General features: G+C 32.8%; 1 protein-coding gene across 1 annotated transcript in view; it reads left to right on the top strand.

Moving 5' to 3' along the window:
* The window catches only part of NBEA (neurobeachin), a 640,668-nt gene that overhangs the window by 58,964 nt on the left and 557,541 nt on the right, over positions 1 to 24,163 (top strand). Inside the window, 5 exon segments of the mRNA XM_007464249.1 lie at positions 3,153 to 3,384; positions 6,911 to 7,011; positions 7,253 to 7,348; positions 15,087 to 15,208; positions 17,208 to 17,334. Coding sequence (XP_007464311.1) covers positions 3,153 to 3,384; positions 6,911 to 7,011; positions 7,253 to 7,348; positions 15,087 to 15,208; positions 17,208 to 17,334 — 678 coding nt within the window.

Raw genomic sequence — 24,163 nt, 5'->3', positions numbered from 1 at the left:
TCCTTTATTGTGATTTACTACCTCTTGATGTTTCATTTCTTACCCACGGAAATCATTTTGTCTTTTCCTCATTTTACTGTTCTCAAAGCACTAATTTCTTCATAGAGCTACTATGACACGTCCCATCTCTATTTTTTAAGTTTACACTCTTGACTTCATAGCAAGTTGTTTTAGTACATTTTCTAGTCTAGATTAGAATCCTGGATCTGCGACTTACTCATGTGTGACTTTGGTTATGTTGCCTAACCTCATTTATCTTCAGCTTCCCTCTCTGAAGACAACTATGCCTTTTCCTCATAGGGTTGTTAGGGAATTGTTTGAATAATAAAGACTGACTGTTTGTAGTTTTTCTTGTATGCTTTAGTTGATAAATATTGAACTGTTCATTACAAGTGAGGAATAAATATTTCCCTAATCTTGGAATGATATTTCTGCAAGCAGTTAGCCTCCTTAATACTAATGTATTAAAAATTATAATAGGGGTTAGAAAGACCATCCAAAAACATAGGTCCACTCTGTCTTAACATTTATAATAAATGTTTTTACAGCTTCTGGCAGTGAAATCAGGAAGCCATAACTGTGCTCTTTTGTAATTAAATGATGTATAGAAAGGGGCATTGTTTTTTTAACTGTGAAAGATAGAGCCTTAGGCTTCACGTAATAGCTTGATTGTTAGAATTACACATTATAATTGTTAATTCCTTTAAAAGCAGACTATTTTTTGTTACCACTGAGCCCATTTCTGTTATTTACACATTTCATAATGGTTCTTGGGTAGACCAGATTCTACTTAAGCATTTACAACTCATTAAGGAGATTAGTCTAAAAAATTCTTCAGTGTTCTTCCATTTTAGTGTATACTGATTCTTACAGAGATTTATTCTGAGTCTTATAGACTTAAACTTTGGTATCTACTTGTTTTAGTTCAGTCAGTAAGTTGTCATTGTTTTTCAAACCTGTTTATTTCTCTGTGGTTCACTTCTGGAGAACCTCTTCTAAGTTACTAATCATGGGTTTACAAGTTTCATAGTAGTGACCCAAGTCAATTGGGTATATGAATATGAAAAAGTAAGCAGTTCTTGGTGAGGCCATGGCACGGTGAATATGATGCTTGAGTTGGTTTTGCTAGATCTACAAGTAATATCTAAGAGAGTACACGATCTACAATAATTTAGCTTTTCCTGGAAACATAAGGTATACACTGGCTGTTTCATGGTACTTTATATGTATGTGATCAGATGACTACAATTTTTAGCTCAAAGTTGGGGTAAGAGAACTGGTAATAGCTAACGTTAACTCCTTAACTGAGTGCTAACTATATGCCTGACTTTGTTACTAAGTGCTTCTAACCCAATTACTTTATTTATTTAATCTTTACAACAACCCTATTAGGTAGGAACTTTTATTCCCATATTGTAGATGAAGTGACAGGCTTAGAGAAGTTGCGTCATTAAAGTGAGTGGTGCAGCTAAAATCAGAATCTAGGAAGTCTGAATTAGAGCCGTCTCTTAACCATTCTTATAGCTATTTTTGTTAATAAACCAGAAATAGGAGGAGGAGTTGAAGTCTTTTCACACATAGAAGTAAAACCAACCTTTAACCAGAGAGAATATCTAGGTCAGTAAAAGGTTGGAAGTTAGCATAAGGGCTAGTTTCTTATAAAGTTGAATTTTGGAGCTGTTACAGAGAAAATATATATACAGAGCATAATATTTTACAATTTGAGAATATTTTGTTTTTAAGTTCTTGAATTCTAGAAGACTTAAAATATTCACTTCTTTGTCATTAGTTGCTGTGAGAATTAAGTTATTTACTGTATGTAAAGCACTTAGAATAATACTAAATGGCATGTGAGGTTAGGTGGTGGTATTATTATTACCATTATTTTCAAATTTATATTATACAGTGTGCTCATCCATCCATATTAATGAACACCTTTCATTGATGGAAAATTAATTTGACTTCTTGAATCTAATCTCTAGTCCCTGTCTGAACCTAATTTTATTTTCCTTCACTTCCTCTTTCTCAACTACTCACTATTTATGTCTTCTTTTATACTTTATGTAATTTATACACCAAATGCAACCTTTTTTGGAATAAAGTAGAACATACGTAAATACATATATAGATCTTAATTTCTAGAATTTAGCACTGTTAGTGCATGGACTTTTTCTTGTCCACAGATATATTTCTAGTTCTTAGAACGGTAAGTTCTAGTCTTTAATAAATAAAATATTTGTTGAATGAATGAACGAATGACTTCACATTTGTCACGCATTTTATATATGGCTATTATTTTCTGCCTAAATTTTCCATTCTCTAGATCAAAAAGATATCCAGTTTGTTAATGTTCTTCCTTAAGAATGGTACTTATTACTGATTAAACTAATTAATGTGAGATTTGATCAATAGAGAATAGGAGTATCATTGTATCTTTTATTCCATGTGTATTTGTCTATTGCTGTAGTAAAGTAGCATTTGGGAGGAGGAGTACTACTTTTGACTCACTTGGCATAATGCCACAAGTCAAATATGCTGCCATTAAATCAGCTTTCTTTCCCAGTTCACATGTTTTTTTAAAAAAATACTACTAGATATTAGGTATTTCTCGTGTAAACATTTTTAACATTAATTCTGTTATTTCAACATTTACTGTAAGTTTGCTAATATAGTTTCATGTTTCTTCATATTCTATACATGGAGATTAGACCCACCTATTCTTTTCAGTTACATCTATTTTATTTGTCAGTCTAGTAATATAAAAGAAAATGAATTTTCATGTCTTAAAATTTATCCTTAGTGATCTCTGCATCTTCTAGTAATTTTCACTTTTCAAAGCCAAAATCTTTTTAAGGGAATTTGCCCAGAATCCCACCTCTTAGTCATTTGCTCTATTTTACTCTGTTTTTCTAGATTTGAAATCACCTTTTCAAATTGAAAAAAAAAAATTAGACTTCTCTTTGCTAGTTTTAATTTTTACAGCACCTTTCAGTTATCTGTAGTGAAATTTTTATCAAAATTAATTTCAGGCTAGAAGACTTGAAATTTTTTAGAGTAGCTAATACTTTCTTGCTAGCTAAATATTTGTTTTGCTGTTATATGTGTAACCTCTCACATTATCATTGGTGATTTTTTTTTCTGTTTATTTTTAGCTGGTTGGTGGAGAGTTTGACTTGGAGATGAACTTTATTATCCAGGATGCTGAGAGTATAACGTGCATGACAGAGCTTTTGGAACACTGTGATGTCACATGTCAAGCAGAAATATGGAGCATGTTTACAGCCATCCTACGAAAAAGTGTTCGGAATTTACAGACTAGTACAGAAGTTGGGCTAATTGAGCAAGTATTGCTGAAAATGAGTGCTGTAGATGACATGATAGCAGGTATGGGATTACCTGACAGGAAAGTATAATTTAAATGTTTATAAAGATTCATATACTTCTCTTTATATTCTATAGGTTATATAGTTTTGTTGAAGCTACCTTGTTTCAAAATAGATAAGTAGAAATGTATGGGAAATTTGCCTTTTATGTTAAGGGGAAGAAACCTGAAGAATGAAAGGTGACTTCTGTATTAGACAAAAATAATTACTATTTTGGTTTTCCAGGTTTTAGAAAATCTCAGTAATGTGGAATAAGTGCTATGAAATCTATCAGAAAAATAAACAGTACCTTTCTATGTAGAACTTAATTAAACCTTTATATAATTAAAATATCACAATACATATTACATTTCTATAAAATTAGCACTTTATTAAAAGTTCTCTCAACTCCGTGTTCTCCAATCTGACATATATGGTACTATGACAGGAGGTACTAAAAGCCTTTGGACAAGCAGGCTGTAGTTTTTGGAAGTGTCGATTTTACTTTGATATTTTTTTGGAGGAAATTTTGTGTTAAAATAAATGCAGATATTTTGTTAATTAGAACATACTATTTGCATGAAATTTCAAGATAAAAATAATAATTTGGTGTTTGTTATGTGTTATTTCAAATAATAATTTTCATATCTGTAATTCTTCACTGTCAATCCTTTACCCACCTGCAAGTCCATTCTCCTCTGTGGTTAGATGCACTTCAGTAGATATGTTTTGAAAGATGGTCCCAGAGCAACAGTTATTCCCAGAAAATAAGGAGTTTGAAATGTTGATTCTCTTAAGCCATGAATCTTCTGTATAACTTTCTTCTGACATGAAAAGGTTTCATAATTCTAAAAGTGCTAGTATAATTCCTCACAATATCTGATCCTTAAAAATAGTTCAACACCAGAAAATCCTCTATAATATTTTGATCTATGCATAATTAATTTTAATATCAGTAGAACAAAACATTAAACAAGAAAAAATGGAATGAAGAATAAAGATCAGTGCCTTTTAAATTTAAGCAATATTTTGAAATTTTTGTTTTTCTTATAGAGTATATTAAAATCATTTCTAACTGCTTTTGAGGTGGCATCTGTCTCTATTTAGAATGATGTATTCTCTATATTGGTTACTAATGGTTAACTTCATGAAAAATGAGAATCAAAATTAAAACATCTTTTTGATGAAAATACGGTACCATCTGCAAATTTTAGCGTTAACAGGAATTTATATGTATAAACTTATATGTACACATGTTGCATAGAACATCATGTGATCTTTGAATCCTCATATCTGGATTTAAGCCCTTAAAATTCTTTTTCTTTTCTTTCTTTCCTTTTTTTTTTTTGGTAAATAAAGTGCACTTTATAGAATGCACTTTAGAAAATGAGCCACAATTACGAACATACTAGCTTACTGTACATAATTCATGAGCACTGAGAAGTAAGCTGATAGTAAGCGTGATAGTACCACAGAGCTTTTCACATTTTCTGTTATACAAAGCTTCTTAATTCCCTTATCCTTTTTTCTCATTAATGATAATGTGGATAACACAAATTTTTCACTTTTTGTTATTTAAGTGATGAATAAGTGTTAGAAAAATACCTCTGCCTTACTTTTCCGTAGAGAAATTACAATTCAGATGACATACTAATGAAGCACCAGTAACCACCAAAACACTACTAAGTTTTCACTCTGAGTGTTTTGTAGCATGCTAAGTTCAAAGAAGTTCTTTTCATTTAATAATATGAATATATCATATTAGAAGGTGGTTAAACATCTATAGTAAATTGATAAGAGAATTTCATAGTCTTAGTGTTTTTTCTCCTTTAAAAATCTGGTACAGAAAAGACCTTTTTTATAGACCTTTTAAAATTTTATAATAAAATTAAAAACTGAGGTGCTTGGCTATCTTATCTGTATAATAAATAAGAAATCTTAAAAATTATGTAATTAAATACAAATTTAATAGATCACTTTTTGTGACATACATAGGAGATGAGATAAAGGTTTGGAAATAGAATTCTTTTAAAATAGTATTTGTAGGCATACCTTTAGGAAATCTTCTGTGAAGGTTTGTCTTGCAGCTAATTGTTTTAAAATGCTTTATATTAACTTAGGATTTTAAAGTGCTTGGTCTTTATCTAGAATTTTTTCTTAGAAACAGATATTCTGACTAATATATAGTAACTATGAACATTTTTATTACTTGAATGATGAATGGTCTTTCATTAAAAGATATCTCTTTAAAATGGCATATCCACAGTCACAAGTTTATCGTAGAGATTGTTTACTTATAATGGTGTTAAGTAAGAATAAGTCAATTCTTTATTGATGAAAATAACCATATTAAATTTCTAATTTGAAATACATACATAATAAATATTTTTAAAGTCTCAAAGTTCAGCTAACTAATCTATGATATTGGATAATGTATAGTACATGTCAATAATTATTTCAACTTATCCTACCCTAACCTATTTTATTAATTGATGATAAATTGTTTATAATGTATATGTGTATTTATTGTAATAACTTGTGTAGTATCTTTAATTCTTAGGACGTGCTTTAGAAATTGAGAAAATGAAGTATAAGTATTTAGATGTTTAATTTCTTGCAAAAAATGATTGATAGAGGTACTATTACCTCTAGAGATGAGAAAGTAATCAGAGACAAGAGATTAAATGTATAATTTTTTCTTATTTTCTGGTGAGCTGGTTTGTCTCTTATATGAACATAAACACATTATCATAATGGATATCACTAGTCAGATGTTCAAATGGTACTTCTATTTAGAGACTAGTAAGTAAGAGTGAGGGCTCTGGAGCCATACTGCCTAGGTTTGAATTTTGACTACCACTTAGTAGAGTGCGTTCTTGGGCAGTGTGATTAAGTTATCTATGCTTCACTTTCCTCATTTTTAGAAAGGGATAATAATGATACTTACCTCATAGGCTTGTTATGAGGATTTGTGAAGTTAATGCATGTAAACCACTTGGAATAATGTCAGGAAAGGAGTGAGTGCCCCAAATTGTTGTTAGTGGGCCAAGGACTATTTCAAGAATGTACTTATTTAAGAGTAGATAATTCTAAAAGAAAATGTGGTTAACCATCACTTTTTCATTTGAAAATAACAAATTTACAATGTTAAATCATTGTAGCGTAAAATTTTTTTGCCTACTTTTCCCAGCATATAGCAGATTTGTGTGTGTGTGTGTGTGTGTGTGTGTGTGTGTGTGTGTGTGCGCGTATGTGTGTGTATTCTGGGAATTTATAAAATCCATTTTATATAATTTTTCAAAGAGAACTTAATTGAAATGGTAATTCTGATGGGAAGAAAATCCTAAAATTCAAATATAATTTTTTGTTTATCTGATGAGTTAAAAATTGTTAATTAGAACGGCTATTCATGAGGACATTTAGCTGTAATACATATCCATGTATATGTAGAAATGACAAGATAACTTTTGCTCTTTCAAAAAGTATATTTACCTTGACAGATGGCAGCTCATGACTAGAGTTCAGAATAACTTTATTTTCCTTTGAAGATCTTCTAGTTGATATGTTGGGGGTTCTTGCCAGCTACAGCATCACTGTCAAGGAGTTGAAGCTTTTGTTCAGCATGCTTCGAGGAGAAAGTGGAATCTGGGTAAGCCGTGGTCAGAGGGAAAAGTATTCAGTATCAGTGCATTAATACTTAATGTTCAACAGTTCATCTCTAGAGAGCTATAAACTTGAATTTGTAATGGAAATTGTTCCTCTTAAAGAGTTTATTAAATGATTTAAAATTAATTTTCTTTCCAGTTAGAAAATATTCTGGTGGTTAAGGTGATATATTAGGTATTTTTGTTAAATTTGTACAGTGACATTTCATTTTCTTGTTTCCTTAGCCAAGACATGCAGTAAAATTATTATCAGTTCTTAATCAGATGCCACAAAGACATGGTCCTGATACTTTTTTCAATTTCCCCGGTTGTAGTGCTGCGGTAAGTTTTAAATACATATGTTTGTTTTTATTTCTTTTAAGTCAACTCTGTGAAGGTATAATTTACATACAGTAAAATTCCCCAATTTATAAAGTACAGTTTATTGAGTTTTGAATAGTCCTGTAACCACCACGACAGTCATGATTTAGAACAATTCTATCACCCACCAAAATTCCCTTGTGTTGCTTTGAAGCCTGTTCTCTCTCCCTAGGCTGTCCCTTGCAACCTTTGATTTATGTATAATTCTATCTTTTCTAGAGTTTCATATAAATAAAATCATATAGTGTGTAGTCTTTTCCACCAGGCTTCTTTTACTTACCATAATGCTTTTGAGATTATCCATGTTGTAGTTTATCAGTAATTCTATTCCTTTTTATTCTGAGTAGTATTACATTTTATGGATATACCACAGTTTATCCATTCACTAGTTGATGGACTTTTGGGTTTTCAGTTTTTGGTTATTGTAAATAAAACTGCTAGGTCTTGAATAAAGGTCTTCTGCAGGTATGTATTTTTACCTCTTGAGTAAGTACAAAAGAGTGAGATTGCTAGTTTTTATGTTAAGTATGTATTTCATTTCATGATAAACATGCAAATTGCTTTTTCTGTAGTGGAAAATTTTGCATCCCCATCAGCAGTGTATGAAAATCCCAGTTGATCTGCATCCTGGACATTGTGTCTTTTTAATTTGAAGCATGTAAATGGTTATGTAATGGCACCTCATTGTAGTTTTAATTTTGTATTGCCCTTATGACTGATGTTGAACATTTTTCATGTGTTTACTAGCCATTCTTAAATCTTTTGTGATGTTTGTGTTCAAATCTTCTGTTCACTTAAAAAAATGTGATTATTTGTCTTTTATCTTAAGAGTTCATTATATATTTAGGGTGTAAGTTAATTTGGAAATGTATTTGTCAAAACATTTTCTCCCAGTCTGATGCTTGTCTTCTTATTTTCTTAACAATATTTCTTGAAGTACAAAAGATTTTAATTTTGATGGAGTTCAATTAAAATTTTCTTTCTTTTATGACACATGCTTTTGTAATCTAAGAAATCGGTATATGTAAACCAAGGTCAGGATTTTTTGCTCTTATGCATTCTACTGAAAGTTGTGTTGTTTTACCTCTTATGTTTAGGTTTGTGATCCCTTTTGTATAAATTTTTAAAATATGATGTGAAGGAAGGTTGGAGGTTAAGTTTTGTTTGTTTAACATATGACTGTCAAATTGTTTCAAAGCCATTTGTTGAAGAGACAGTTCTTTTCACATTGGATTGTGTTGGCACCTTTCTTGAAAATTATCTGGCCCTGTTTGTGTGGATCTAGTTCTGAGTACTCCAATTCATGGGACACAATATATCTCTCCCTTTGTTTCATTTTCTTTGATGTTTCAGTGTTTTGCAGTTTTCAGCATGCCAGTCTTAAGCATCTTTTGTTAAATTAATTCACAAATATTCCATATTGCTTTATGCTAGTATATAAAAATGCAAATTTTTTGATATATTGACCTTATATCCTGAGACCTTGCTAAACTCACTTACTTGTCCTAGCAGGTTTTTTTAGTAGATGCCTTTTTATTTCATTTTGTACCTTATTGCACTGGCTAGGACCTTCAATTAGTAATCGTAACAGTCTTGACTTATTCTCAGTCTTAGGGAGAGCATTAAGTATTTCACCATTAAGTATACTATTAGCGTTAGGTTTAAAGATATATCCTTTATTAGACTGAGGAAATTCCTTTCTATTCCTATGTACTGGGGTTTTTTTTCCATCATCAGTAAGTTAATATCAGTGTTGAATTTTATCAAATGCTTTTTCTGATTTTATTGAAATGATCATATAGTTTTTCTTCTTAATCTTTATTAATGTGATGAATTACAGTGACTGATATTTCAGTGTTAAATTACCTTTGCATTCCTGGGATAAAAACTACTTGATTGCAGTGTAATAACCTTTTCATACAACACTGGATTTGATTTGCTAACATATTGCTAAGAAACTTTGCAATTATTTCTATGAGTGATTTGATGATCTATTTTTCTTTTCCTGTGATATCTTTCTCCAGTTTTGATGTTAGGGTAATTCCTCATAAAATGAGTTGGGAAGTATTTGTTTCTCCCTATTGAAGAGTTTGTGTAGAATTGATAATAGTTATTCTTGAATGTATGCTAGAATTCACTATTGAAGCCATCTGGGTCTGGAGTTTTGTTTGTGGGAAGGTTTTAAACTACAAACTTGGGCTTCCCTGGTGGCTCAGTGGTTGGGAGTCCGCCTGCCAATGCAGGGGGCACAGGTTTGTGCCCCGGTCTGGGAAGATCCCACATGCTGCGGAGTGGCTGGCCTGTGAGCCATGGCCGCTGAGCCTGCGCATCCGGAGCCTGTGCTCCGCAACGGGAGAAGCCACAAAAAAAAAAAATAAATAAATAAAAATAAAAATAATAATAATAATAAACTACAAACTTAATTTCTGTAGTAGATATAGGGAAATTTTCTATTTGTTTTGAGTAAGCATTGGTAGTGTGTGTCTTTCAAGTAATTGTCCAGTTAATCTAAGTTGTTGAATATATTGGCATAAAGTTGTTAATCATATCCCCTATTATCCTTTTAATGTCTATGGGATATGTAGTGATGCCTCCTCTTTCATTCTTGTTACTGTATTTTTTCCAGTCAGTCTAGCTGGAAGTTTATCCATTTTGTTGTTCTTTTCAACTAGCTTTCTCAGTAAGCTTGATTTCATCATTTTAATATACATGGTAGCATTGTAGAGCATATGTGTAATTTTTGGCTAGAAGAACCAGTTTTGATTTCTGAATCCTCTAGTGCATTACTGTAGAGGACTAGTCCTTAGTGTTTCTTAGCTTACTTTCATGTGAAATATTAGCATTTTATAATGGAATAGGATTATTGTGAGCCTGTAATGAAATAGTATACTATTTAAGCACTATATAAGTTGTAAAACATAATGTAAATATTTATTGCTCTTTGGTTATTACAGGTACTTAAATGTCCTTTCAATCTCCCATTTCATCAACCATTATCCTAATTTTATATTTTTTCCTGACTATTTTGTTACTAATCTTTTAAGTTAGTTTCCACCAATTGTGAAACAAAAATAGGAAAGTTAAAAAAAAAAAACAAAACACTTTCAAGATGGAAGCAAATCATTTAAAATATCAGTTTGTTAGTGTAGAGCATATATAATATGTATGTATATTGTGCTACTTAGCAGAGAAAACACTGTCACTGTCCCTAAGGGAATGAGGGTTCTTTTATATGTAATAGTTCTACTTATACACGTATGTATTTCTAATACATTTTACAGAGCTGTTGTTGACCTGACATCTGATAGATTTCAGTCTAAGGTATGGGGAAGAAGAGCAAAGTGTTTTGACTGAAACATAAGCAAGTTGCTGTTTTATATATAGAATTAACAAAGTTTAATTAAAACGGAATTAGTAACTCTGTTTTAATAAATTGCCTGAATTGCCTCAGTAAGATGGCAGTTAATCCTGTTTTTAGCCATTCGGTCACCAATTACTGATTGGTATGCAATGCATTTTATACACACATACACACACATAGAGATAATTTTATTTATATGTTAGTAGTAGTGTATGTTTGAATTGTTTTTGCTCAGGGGCTATTGGTGGACTTATACTACCTCTTCCGCCTTTCCTGGTTTTTCCTGCATCACTCGTTTCCATAAAGGGTAGTTTGGATCAAGAGTATATTCTTTGTAGAGGAGGAAGCAGGGAAGGAACTAGAACTTTTATAACTATTATTTCATTTGAGTCATGCAAGCTATATAAGATAAATGATATTATTGTTGTTACATCAGTTGAGAAAACTAAGTAAGCCTCTCCAGGATAACATTGTTCAGAGTCTTAAAGGAGAGTCACAACCTGAACCAAAATTTGCCTGACCTTAAATCCAGCGTTTCATTTAACAACGGATTGGCTAATTTTCAGACATGTAACTTCTGCTATTGAACTGCTGAAAAATTCAGATAGGAGCTGATTTTAAAACCCTTACCATTACAGTGTGTTTGATAACCTGCTTCTGGGTGAGCATGAACCAGTGGCATCTTAGTAACAAGAGGGTACATACTGTTTGGACCACTGCTCATAGCAGTGCCTTTGCGTGATTAAAATCATGATACAACTTACTTTCCCTCCAAAATAACCATATATGCTAGGCCTTCTGAATTGTATTTTTTATCGTGGAGATGCCTTACTATGAGCCTGCTGCCTCCATGTGAGCAATTTGGTAATACTTACAGAGAGTTAGTTGAATTCTACAGTGATTAGTGTAAAGGTAAATGACAAATGTAAGATGGCATTTTTTACGTGCTCTGTGACCTTTATGGATATACTATATAGATTTGCTTTTCATGATTATGATTATTTCTTGAATTTGCTTAATTTAAGAAATAGTACACTTTTCTATTCACTGAAATAGTTAACTGAAAGCATCCTATATGAACATTAAAATCATTTTATTTGCAAATTGCAACAGATAAGAATATAAATTTTGGAGTCAGCTAGTCCAGGAGACAGTGAGGGATATAGATTTCAGAGTATGGACTCATTGGACACAATGAGGGATACTCAATTGTGGATACCAAAATATTGTAGAAGGAAATACAGAGGAAATGTGAAGGCCGCTTAAATCCAAAATCATAGAGATAGTCCAAAGGTCATGCTATTATTGCCATGGGATTAGAAGGAAATATAAAGAGTCTAGAAAATGGGTGATCAGGCACAAACGGTTGGGGAGTAAATGGGCCTGGATTCCACATAAGGCAGTACTCTACAAAGTTAGCTTTTGTGCCTTAAGGGAGAGTGTATGCATCAGTTAAAGAGTTGCAAAAGGCTAGGAATACAGTGTGCATTGTAAGAAGGAGCTGGTTGGTAGGTAGGTAGGAGCAGGAAGTTGAGGCATACCCTCTAGAAATGGGAGAGTTCAGGTCCCTAAAACACTTTTTCTAGCTGTTGCATATTGAAGACTATACTTCAGTAAAAAAATAATAAATTTAAAATACATATGTAATAAAAAAAATAATTTTAAGAGGATGTCCTTGAGTAGAGGTAACTATCTTGTTGAAGAGATTGGCCATAATAAAGATCCTTATTTATCTATGGAATTTTTAGAAGTCCACAATGAAACTGAGAAAAATGCAGTCCTAGAGCCTCTCAGGTGTTTCATACCAGTTGTAGCAAGACCAAAGACTATTATTATTTCATTATCACTCAAGCTTATTAGCTTTTTCTTTTGTGAGATTTTTTTTCTTTTTTCTGTTGTATTTTGGTTCTCTAGTGTTTGCAACTGAATGTGATTTAGGACTCTCTCAGTCCTACTGTGGTGGAAGTATATTTCTGGAAAACTTGAAGAGCAGCTTGTCTCAAATTCTTTCCTGTATCTCTTAGTTTAATGCAGCGTATAAGTTCCAATGTAGGGCTCAGTAGACCAGATGATGAGACTGATGATATAGAAAGTGCTAGGGCCACTGGTTGGAAGTAAGAGATCTCTTGGGCATGTGGAGTAATGGGGGTAAAGAGAAGGAATGGGCTGCACTCTGCGTGCTTATTAACGCCGCTATGATAGTGCTGTCATGGACTGCTGTGGCTGGTATGAAAGGGCACTTGGGTATGCTGGTTGTGGCCAGAGGTTGGAAACCATGAATCTGACCCTGTTCCAATTGTGTTCCACAGGCATTATGAGCAAATTAATATATTTGTTAAGCTATTATTATAATTCTATAGAATCACTTTACTTTTCAATGTCCTCAATAAATACTTCTCCTGTTTACCTTGGTACTCTGAAGCAGCTATAGTAAGTGAAGTCTAGTTTAGTGAAACTTATGGAGGTATTAACCAGCAGTAAACTTGGCAAGAATTGCATTTTGCTAGCAAACAATAAAAGTAAAATATTTCCCTTTTTAAAAAGTCGAAAAAAGGCTGTATTGACAATTAAAGGTCCTGGACTAATTGCTTAAATATTAAAATCTGAAAGGACATTGTATAGGAAAATTTTTATTCATTGTTAGGGTTTGAGTCTTCATTTGAAATGGTATGTGTGTTTATGTGTTTTTGTGTGTGTGTTTTCGTTTCATTTTTATTTATGCAGCAGGTGCTTTGCCACTTTGAGATTTTTCATTGATCACATATTGATTATTTTCTGTCTTAAGTCTCAATGCTGGGAGTATAAACTATATTTCTTACTCTTTGAGAACTCATTGGTAGACACAAAAGCAGCTTGTTAGAATAAGCTATTGTAGATTTACGTACTAAGTGCTATGGAAAAACAATGAGAAGAGAAACTAGACTGGGGTGAAGTCCAGGAAAGCTTCACAGGAGAAGGAGATATAGCCTGGTATTGAGGGTAATTGGGATCTTGGAGGAAGTGTTTTGCATAGAAGTAGCATCATGTACAAAAAGGGGAGCTGTAACAGAACAGGTGGAACAGCTGCTATGTTTAGATGTACTTTGGAAAGTGGGGTAAGGTACAAGAAGAGAATAAGATTGAAAGGGTTTGTCGGAGCCACAGGGTGTGTGAACAGCCTTGTATAACCTGAAGAAATTTAAACTTTATTTTATATGCAGAGGATTTTTATATGGAAGCTATATGTTATATTTGAGTAAGGTTATTATCAGCAATACGAAGGATCTGTTTGGAGGAACAGATCAGTTATAAAATCATAAACGGGGGCTTCCCTCATGGCGCGGTGGTTAAGAATCTGCCTGCCAATGCAGGGGACACGGGTTCGAGCCCTGGTCCAGGAAGATCCCACATTCCACGGAACAACTAAGTCCGTGCGCCACAACTACTGGGGGTGCGCTCTAGAGCCCTTGCACCACAACTACTGAAGCCCGCACACCTAGAGCCCATGCTCTGCAACAAGAGAATCCACTGCAGTGAGAAGCCTGCGCACCACAACGAAGAGTAGCCCCCACTCGCCGCAACTAGAGAAAGCCCGCGCTCAGCAATGAAGACCCAACACAGCCAAAAATAAAATAAATAAATTTTAAAAAAACATAAAGGGTACTTATCTTTTATGTGAAGGAATTTATATATCTCATAGAAAGATAAGTAAATCCACTCAGATGTTTTTTGACTTCAAGTCAAGTAATATACCACTTTCTCATTTTTTCCTTAGAATGTCTAGATTTTTTTTATTACTATTACCTACTGAATACTATATTATTCCTTTCCTACTTGTGAGTGGATTTGAATCGTTTTTGGTCATAAATTTCAATGGTTCAGTTTCTGAATGATAAATCTCTTGCTTTAGTATTAATATTATTTCTTAATACTTATATTTCTTCAGTATTCCATTAACTTCTCTATTGCTTTTGGATTTGAAAATTCAGCTTTCTTTAATCAAGTGAAATATTACTGAAAACCTAACATAAACTACAGAAAACTGAAAATTCTGGAGCATATGTATAAGGGACTGTGTATTGGTGAACTTGGAGGCGGACTTCTTGGAATACAGTCTGAACCGTACTACGTAACTTAGATATGAAACTTGATTCATTGAATATTTGAAAATAATGCTTCTAGAATCAACAAACAATAGATTATCTTAATATGATAATAGTTTCTATTTTTATATTTGTCCATGATTCTTTGATATTTATACCTTCATTGTTTTTTAATCTGTGGAAGCCATACTTGACCTTAGTTACTATTACATTTTCTTTAACTGATACTTTTGTATCTTTTTCCATTACCTTGTAGGCAATTGCATTGCCTCCTATTGCAAAGTGGCCTTATCAGAATGGCTTCACCCTAAACACTTGGTTTCGTATGGATCCATTAAATAACATTAATGTTGATAAGGATAAACCTTATCTTTATTGGTAAGTAATATATTTAATTTTAGTACTTTTGTCTTAAGCATTTCAATCTTGTAAATATGGAACAGTGTCAAGTGTCAAGGCAACATATTAAATAGAATAAGTAAACAAATAAATATATGCTAAAACTACAAAGATACAGTTATGTCAGTTTATTTTATTCATTTTTTGCTGTTGATTCTAGGCAACCTGCCTCGCTATTTTTTTCCTCAATTACATTTTAAGAGTCAAGGGTTACAGACTCCTATCTCCAGTCTGCATAGTTCAATTGTGTGTTCTTAGTGAAAAAAAAAAACCCAAAACAACAACAATAAACTCCTACCAGATTTCATTCACTTTGCTTTTTGACTTAACATGGTTCTGTGAGCATAATTAAGGTATGCTTTAAAAATGTTGATTTTGATAACCATGTGAGAAGTTATAATTAGATAAGATTAATTATTTGGTAGATAACTGACAGAATGGGTTCATCAACCCAACAATGGGTTGACCTGTAAGGACTCGGAACGTGATGATTTTAGTTTACCAATAATGACAAGTAATAAGAACATCAAAGTTTCGTTTGTTATCTTACTATATGTACTAGGCATTATAAGTGCTTACATGTATTGCCTCATTTAATACTTGCAGTGCTCTGAAATAAGATTGCCTGAGTTTAAGTTCTGCCTTTACCATTTACTGTTTATCCTGTGCTTTGGTGTCTTCAACTGTAAGATGAGGATAATAATGGTACATATCACATAGGATTTAATGGTAGCATAATATTTAAAGTGCTTTTTGTACAATGACTGTTCAGAAATGTGAGTGTAGAAAAATGTGAGCTATTAATAGCTTGTAAACTCTATTACAAAAGATTATATATGGAGAGTAATGAGAGAGAGTTTTAACAAGCATCTGAACTTCCAAACATAAATGGGGATGAACTTCAGAAAGGTCATTTTGGGGGCTTCTCTGGTGGTGCAGTGGTTAAGAATCCGCCTGCCAATGCAGGGGACACGGGCTCCATCTCTGGTCCAGGAAGATCCCATATGCTGCAGAGCAACTAAGCCCGTGTGCCACAACTACTGAGCCTGTGCTCTAGAGCCCATGAGCCACAACTACTGAAGCCCAGATGCCTAGAGCCCGTGCTCCACAACAAGAGAAGCCACTGCAATGAAAAGCCTGCGCACCACAACGAAGAGTAGCCCCTGCTCGCTGCAACTAGAGAAAGCCCGTACGCAGCAACGAAGACCCAACACAGCCAAAAAAAAGTCATCTCTAAATGCTCACTGTGCCATACAAGATATGATACCATTTACATAAGATCATATGTTGTGTACATTTAAAAAAAAAAAAGGTCATTTTGGGAGATCATATTTTTATTTCAATAATACTGTCATTTGTCAAAACATTTACAGGTTTTGTTCTTTTTTTTTTTTTTAATATATATTGTGATTGAATTCACAGCTGGAGGAGTGCTCCTCTAGAAGAAAATAACTATATTTCATAGTCACATCTTTTTTCTTCTTTTGAGTGAAAATGTATTCCTTTGCTTGATTACCTACGTTATTTATCAAAATTGGCTGTGACTTTTTTTTTTTGGTAAAGTCGTAAGCTATTTTCAAAGATATAGTAGAATTAAAGAGCAAGTTGATTTTGAAAACATTAACTGTGTACATGATTTCTGTATTTGTTAATTCTAGGTGGTCATTGAAGGTATATGAAATCTACTTGGTAGGCTTTTGTTGGCTATTAATTTGTTTTTATGTATTTGTGATATTTTAAATTGAAATATTAAAAAGTTCTATAGTCTTCTATTTTCCCAATTTACATGCCTTCTTTTAGTTTTTCTAAACTTTTCATGTTTTAGTCTTTATTTGGTACATGTAATACCCCTTCTACTCTATAGGGATGTAAGTTTTATTTTTATAATTATGTTTTATATTATTTGTATAATACTAATCTTTAGGTATATTGTTCTTTGTCGCAGAGGATGTTATACTATTCTCAGTTTTCTTTGCAGTTTTCGTACTAGCAAAGGAGTTGGTTACTCTGCTCATTTCGTTGGCAATTGCCTGATAGTCACATCACTGAAGTCCAAAGGAAAAGGTTTTCAGCACTGTGTGAAGTATGATTTTCAACCACGCAAGGTAGGTATAAGTAAATTATCTATTGAGAATGACACAATTCACCATTCCCACTCTCTTAAAACTCACCTATTATGACTTCTGTAATATTCTCTTTTATTGGTTTTCTCGTGACTCCTACTGCTTTCCTCTTATCCTTATCTGCATATTCTTTCTACTTTTATATCTAACTTTTGACATAAAAAGATCAGGCTCCTGACCTCTCTCATTCTCTCTCTGGCTGTGATCTGTTGTGTGGCATTCTTTCAGTGAACATTCAATATGTATTTACTGAGTGTCAGACACTGTTGTAGGCACAGGAGATACGACAGTGAACAAAACAGACAGCATCCTTGCTTTTGTGGAGCTTATGTTTTTCGGGAATTTTTATTCAGTTTTATGATAGCTTTCCTCTCTTATTCTTATTTCCAGAGCTTTATTCTTATATTCTCATCTCCCTATGAGATATGGCCAAGTGAATGTCTTTCTGGCCCCGCAGCCTTTATTTGGCCATCCCAGTCCTATATCATTCATGTTCTTAAGTCCTCTGTGTGGTACGCGGGCCTCTCACTGTTGTGGCCTCTCCCGTGGTGGAGCACAGGCTCCGGACGCGCAGGCTCAGCAGCCATGGCTCACGGGCCCAGCCGCTCTGTGGCATGCGGGATCCTTCCGGACTGGGGCACAAACCCGTGTCCCCTGCATCAGCAGGCAGACTCTCAACCACTGCGCCACCAGGGAAGCCCAAGTCCCCTGTTTTGATTAAGAGGCTACCGTCTTCATAGTAGTGGGGACTTGAGTCAGCTTCAGCCCCTCTTTGATCTTTATATCAGTCAGTTAAATTTCCAAGTCCTATACTTAGTATCGCTGAAATATAGCTTTCACCTTTATGAAATTCTTTACATGTTGCTTAAATTCTTCATATTGCTCTCTTTTTATCTTGTATCCTCTGTCTCCTCCTCTTCCTCCTCCTGATTTATATTCCTGATCATATTATTTCACTGTTCAAACCAATCATTTACTTCTGACTTACTACAGAATAAATTAAAAAATTTAACCTAGTCTTTCATGATTTGGATTTTATTTTCAGCTTTTTACTTAAATCTTTTATTTTGGCAAAACTGAACTGATATACATGCTTCACTTTTTTTATCTTTTCCTTTTCAAATGTTCGGTCTCTGGCCTGAAATACATTTACTTGTCCCCTTACTCTCAGCTCTAGGTCTTAAATCCCACCCCATCGTTATGTTCCATTTCACATAAGATTTCCATGGAATCTGTCCCTGATTTGCCTTGCTTTGCTCCCCAGATACAGTCTCTCTTTCAGCATATTATTTCAGTATTTCTAATGGCTGTTATTTCTTTAAAACCTTTATTATTCATTTATATGTGTATTATTTAGTAACTATTGAGACTAAGCTATGTGTTGGATTCGATTTTGTATTTCCTCATATGCCTAACACAGAGTATTGAACTTGGTCGACTGTCAGTGATATATGTTAGATAAATAAGTAAAATATGACTTTAACAACCAAAAACCCTTTTGTTTCCTAAAAGAGTAAGTTACATTTATTTGGACAGCTAATTTATATTGAGCAGTTTATTTCCCCGTAGTATGAAATAAATGAGGTATTACTATTGATACAGTGAGAAAAAGGGCATGCCTTGTTGTGGTCAGTGCTTCTTTGTAGGTAAGTATCCCAAGAACCTTTTCCATGTGGCAGTAAGAAGAAAAGTAGTCATGGCAATAAAGACCAAGTAATTTAGGTTGTTGCTATGTTATACACATTTAAAATCTAAAGCTTACTAGCCTTTTTTGTTGTTGTTCCAGCATAATAATGCATATTGCAAACCTAAGTTAATTTTTGGAATTGTAGAGAATAGAGCAATATCCATGACCATTAAGAGAGATTTTATGCTTTTTGAAAAAGTGTTTTGCACAGGTTTAATGGAAAACACAGTTACTTCGAATGCCAACAACTGCCACATTCTTAGATCTTCATTTTGATCCTAAAATTTTGGTATATATTATATATAATTTATTTATAATATATTATTATATATAATTTGTGTATAATATGTAAATGTACTATATAATATACAGAAATTATGCAGTATCTTTTAAATTTTCTGCACATCTATGAAAACAATATTAAAGTATTTCAACAATCATTATTAATTCAAAGATTATTCCAAGGCAAACTTTTATATGAGCTTTGTGACTTTCATTGTAGATCTGAGGAATTATGTTACTCTAATTGTAATTCTGCCTTCTCTCCCTTTCCTCCTTTACCTCCTCCTCCTCCTCTTTTGCTCATCCTTTTCATCTCCCTTTTCTTTCCCCTTCTTCTCCTCTCCCTCCTCTCTCTTTTCTTGTTCTTCCTCCTTCTTCCTCTAACCTTATGTGGTTTAGGTAACAACCAGTTTTTAGACTAGAGATTCAAACTTCTGAGTAACCGGTTAGTGTATGTGTGTGTATGCTGTCCTCCACTATGGATTTATAGGTGATGAACTCCCTTTCTAAGTCTAATGTTAAACCTCCAGGTTTGGTAATACAGAGAGACTTTTCTTAAGAGAGATTCAGCTGATCCTAGCAGCCCTGAATCTTGTTTCCTGAGATTGAAGGTTTCACTAAATTCAGCTTCTTCAGTAATGCTGGCTTCAAGGAGAGGGTTGTTGCTCTCTTGTTAATGTTTAGACCCATAAAATATACCTTTGCTTAATATCTGCTAGAACATGGATATTCAGAGACCAAGTTGAAACGTACTTTTAAAAGTCTGTTTAAAGGTAAAGAATAACAAGAGAAAATGCAAAGAAACGTGCAACTGTATCATTAGATATATAGATATAATTCACTCATTATCAGCTGGGATTTACTAGAGAGATCTTTCTTTTGTTTACCAGACTCCATCTTCGTGTCACAGTAACCAAACATTTGAAAGTCCAGAGTCTAAAAACACAAGGGCCAAAAGTATAGTTCTCCATATATACACTAATATGTATAAGATGGATAACTAATAAGAACCTGCTGTATAAAAAAAATAAGGAGTATAGTTCTCCTTCCCACATGTTTAAGGCCTGGTCCCCCTTCCAGGTTCAAGGGTCTTTCTTGGATATAGAGCAGTGATTTTGTTCACCTTCTTCAGGGCATACTCTACCCCTTATCCACGGGAACAACCATAACAGATTTGATGAGCCCATATAAGGTGGTGAGAATGCTTCATTTCTTTTTCTTTCTTTTTTGTTTGTTTTCTTGTTTGCTTATGATCCCATGTGTATTTTGCCACATACTGAAGAAAATATTATTTTGGATGGGGTTTTCAAATACATATTTTTATTTTTACATGAGTCTAATAAAAATCTTTCTCTTATGTAAGGGATAGTTTAATAATTATTTCTATTAAAGAATGTCAATTTAACAATAATTCATTATTATATATACTTAGAAAATAGCTTAAAAGCAATGATTCTAAATTTTATACATTAGAATGGGAGTTATTTTTTTCTTGATACAAATCCCACTTTTTTTCATATAAATCTCATTGCCTCTCCTCCAGAAATTCTGATTTATTAGATTTGGGATGCTACCCAGACAGAGTGTGCCAAATGTGCCAAATTATTTAGAATTTTAGTGGAACCTTGTTAGAAATACAGATTCGTGGAATTATCATTTTCATATCAGGAATATGAGTTTTTAACAAATGCTCTAGGTGATTTTTCTCATCGGACAAGTTTAAGAAACAGTGGTTTAAAGACTATAAGAAAACTTAGCGTTAAGTTAAGGATCAAATAAACTTGCCATTAACGAATAAAAAGCAATTTAACCCCTTTGTTTTCTCCCTCTCTCTCTCTTTCTCTCTCTGTCTTTACATTTTTCCCCTTTGAGAAATGCATTCCCAGTTGTAATAGATCTCTCTCTCTATATATATATCTTGTTAGGAGCAGGATCAGGGAGTGATGTGGGTTTTGAAAGGCCTTCTGTAAAGATTTTTATAAACCTTGAAAATAATTAGTATTTGCTTTTACTATTTCATTATTTGAGATAACTCCATTTTTTATTTTTTTCCCTTTCTTTAGTTTTTTCAGGGTATACCCTAGCTAGGTTGTTATCCTGCCTAATAAGGGGTTTAGCTAGACTATCAAAAAGTGCTTTCCTAGTGGTACCACTTAACCAGATGTTTGACCTTGTGAAAGTGAATGTAAACAATTAGCACATTACCTACTATGTAGTAAATTTACTCAATACATGTTAGCTACAGTTGATATTTGTATAAATATCATATTACATTTTTCTGATGAATTCTTAATATACATCCTTTTTTCTTGTTCCTGTTGTTGTATTTCTGTTATAGATCTATTTTTGAGTTTCAAACTAAATGTAGACCTCAACATACATGTATAGTATCAGTATGTATATATAGTCTCCAAGTTTACTCCTGTTTCCTTTAGTCAAAAAATATCAAGTCAAAACTTGGGCTCTTTTGATTTAAAAAGTCACTTGTCTGTTATCTGTAGAGTATATCTTGATTTACTAAGGAAAGAGAATAGAAAGGTTAATTTTCCTATAAATAAGTACTGTTCGTTCTGTGACCAATTCATTCATTAAATGGTGTATTCATTTATTCACCCATTTAAGCTTTAATGTTAGTGTTATAACCAAAAGCAAACTCTGTTTATAACTCCAAACTTAATTATCTGGCTAATAACTGGATAACTATATTAGTTATCTTAAGTTGATGGTACCACTACCCATTTAAGTGAAAAATTGGAAACCATCTTAGACTCCCCTTTTCTATATTAGCAGTTCCAGTCAGTTCTGTTAATTAGTTCCTGTCCCCGCTTTTTAAAATTACCAATGTCTTAGTGTAGGCTCCTATGGTTTTCTTACCTGGACTTTTGCTGTGATTTTCATTTATCCTCATCCACACTTGCTTAACTGCCCCACTTCCTTACTGCTGCCAGTTATGTTCCTAAACTATGGAGATGATCATTTCACTTTCCTGCTCAAAATTCTTTAGTTATACCACATTATGCAAAAAGTAAAGGCTGATTACAAAAGGTGAACTATGGGTCTCTTTATGATCTGGTCTTTGTCTATTTTGCCTGCCACACCTGAACACTGAGAAAAGTTTTGTCAAACCACTGTGCTCCATGTACCATATTAAGTTTCTTCTGCCTGGAATGTTTCCCCCTTGTTTACTCAACTGTTCTATTCATCCTTCAAGTTTAGTCTTAAGCTTTATTTTACTCTTTTAGTGAACTCTTCTCTGTTAGCCTTCCTTTTCTGTCTTTCCTTTTTACCTACCCTCAGTTAGTCATTACTTCTTTTGCTGCCATATGTGTAATTTAGATATTATCCATTGTTTTATAGTTGTTTTCATGTTTGTTTCTCTAATGAAGAAACCTCCTTTAGGCTGTGTATGTTACATTTCTTTATGTGCCTACGATCTGGGGGACACTTGCCATGAAGTAGGCCCACAGTAAATTCTTTGAATAAACGACTTTGAGGAGTAAATAATATCAATTTTATCAGAAAAAAAATCTCATAATGAAGAAATAGTAGATAAAAAATAAATAGAAATATAGTCCGTGGTATCTTATTTATGGGTGTCAGATATGTATTAGGAACAGTTTTTCATAATTTTCATATATTAAAATTGTCTTTGGGCAACAGAAAATCCCTTTCTATTAATAGACATTTATTTATGTCTATTTTATTTAGACATTTAAAATTTCTAAAAATTTTATTCCAGAATATAAAGATTGTATCTCCTGTTTTACCCAGATAGCATTCTGGTTGAAATTTTTTAAACTCAATGAGTGTTAAGAGAGGTAAATTTTAATTCTTATACATGTAAACTTCTGTAAGATTTTTCTTAAATTTATTTTAAGCTCAGTTTCTTAATAATTTTATAATATTTAGAAACATGAGTCACTAAATGACCAACTTTGAAGATTTTCTTCTAATTTTAATCAGGGCCAACATATATGTTGCTTTCAGGTCAGGTGAAAGCCTCAGTTTGCAGTAAATTAAGGATGATCTAGAATAAGACAGCTTTAAAACAGATGTGTTTTAGGGGTTAAATGGTTTGACCTGACTTTTTTTTTAATGTAATTGAGGAAAAGTGTTGCTTGTATTACTGTCTTCTGTGAGTTGTTCAGTGCACTATTTTTAGTTTCTAAATCAAAATGAATAAAACTGAATTTTGTTCAAAGTATTTCAGATACCTTGAAATGATTAATATTTTAGTGGTTAAGAATTACTCTTATGGCTTTATATTATGCAAAATATGTATGAAATAAATTGAATAGTTCTTTTAACTAATCTGAAGAACAAACTTTGTACTTTATATTTTTATGTTTTTGGGGAAAACTAGTCTAAATCTCTCTTAACTGATGAAAACATAATTGTTTAAATATCTATAAATCGTTTGTATTTTTCTGTAGTTTAGAAATAATATTTCTATATTATCTGCATTAGGCTATTAACTCCAAAGAGGCCAAGGATTAGATCCACAAATTGTTATAGAACTTAAATAATCTCATATGAAAATAGACTTTAAAATGCTTTTTGTTGACACTGGTAACTATAAAATGAGAGCTGAGTATAAACTCATTCTTTGATTCTTAGTTAATAGTCACACATTATTAAGTTAAATATAATTATTCCTGGATTTAATAATTCTAAATTGTGGAATTGAAATTATCTAAATCTTATTATAAATGTTAAATTTTTTTTCCTTGACAGATTTCTCCTGACCATTCAATCCAAAGTAGAATCCTAGGTTATTCTTTCTCAGTTTACACTGTTCTTATTTCCCCACAGTAATCATCATGATTTTTTTTTTTTTTTTTT

The sequence above is a fragment of the Lipotes vexillifer genome, unplaced genomic scaffold, assembly GCF_000442215.2.
Source record: "Lipotes vexillifer unplaced genomic scaffold, Lipotes_vexillifer_v1.1 scaffold120, whole genome shotgun sequence".
Lineage (NCBI taxonomy): Eukaryota > Metazoa > Chordata > Mammalia > Artiodactyla > Lipotidae > Lipotes > Lipotes vexillifer.
This window is presented reverse-complemented; position numbering and strand designations above follow the sequence as displayed.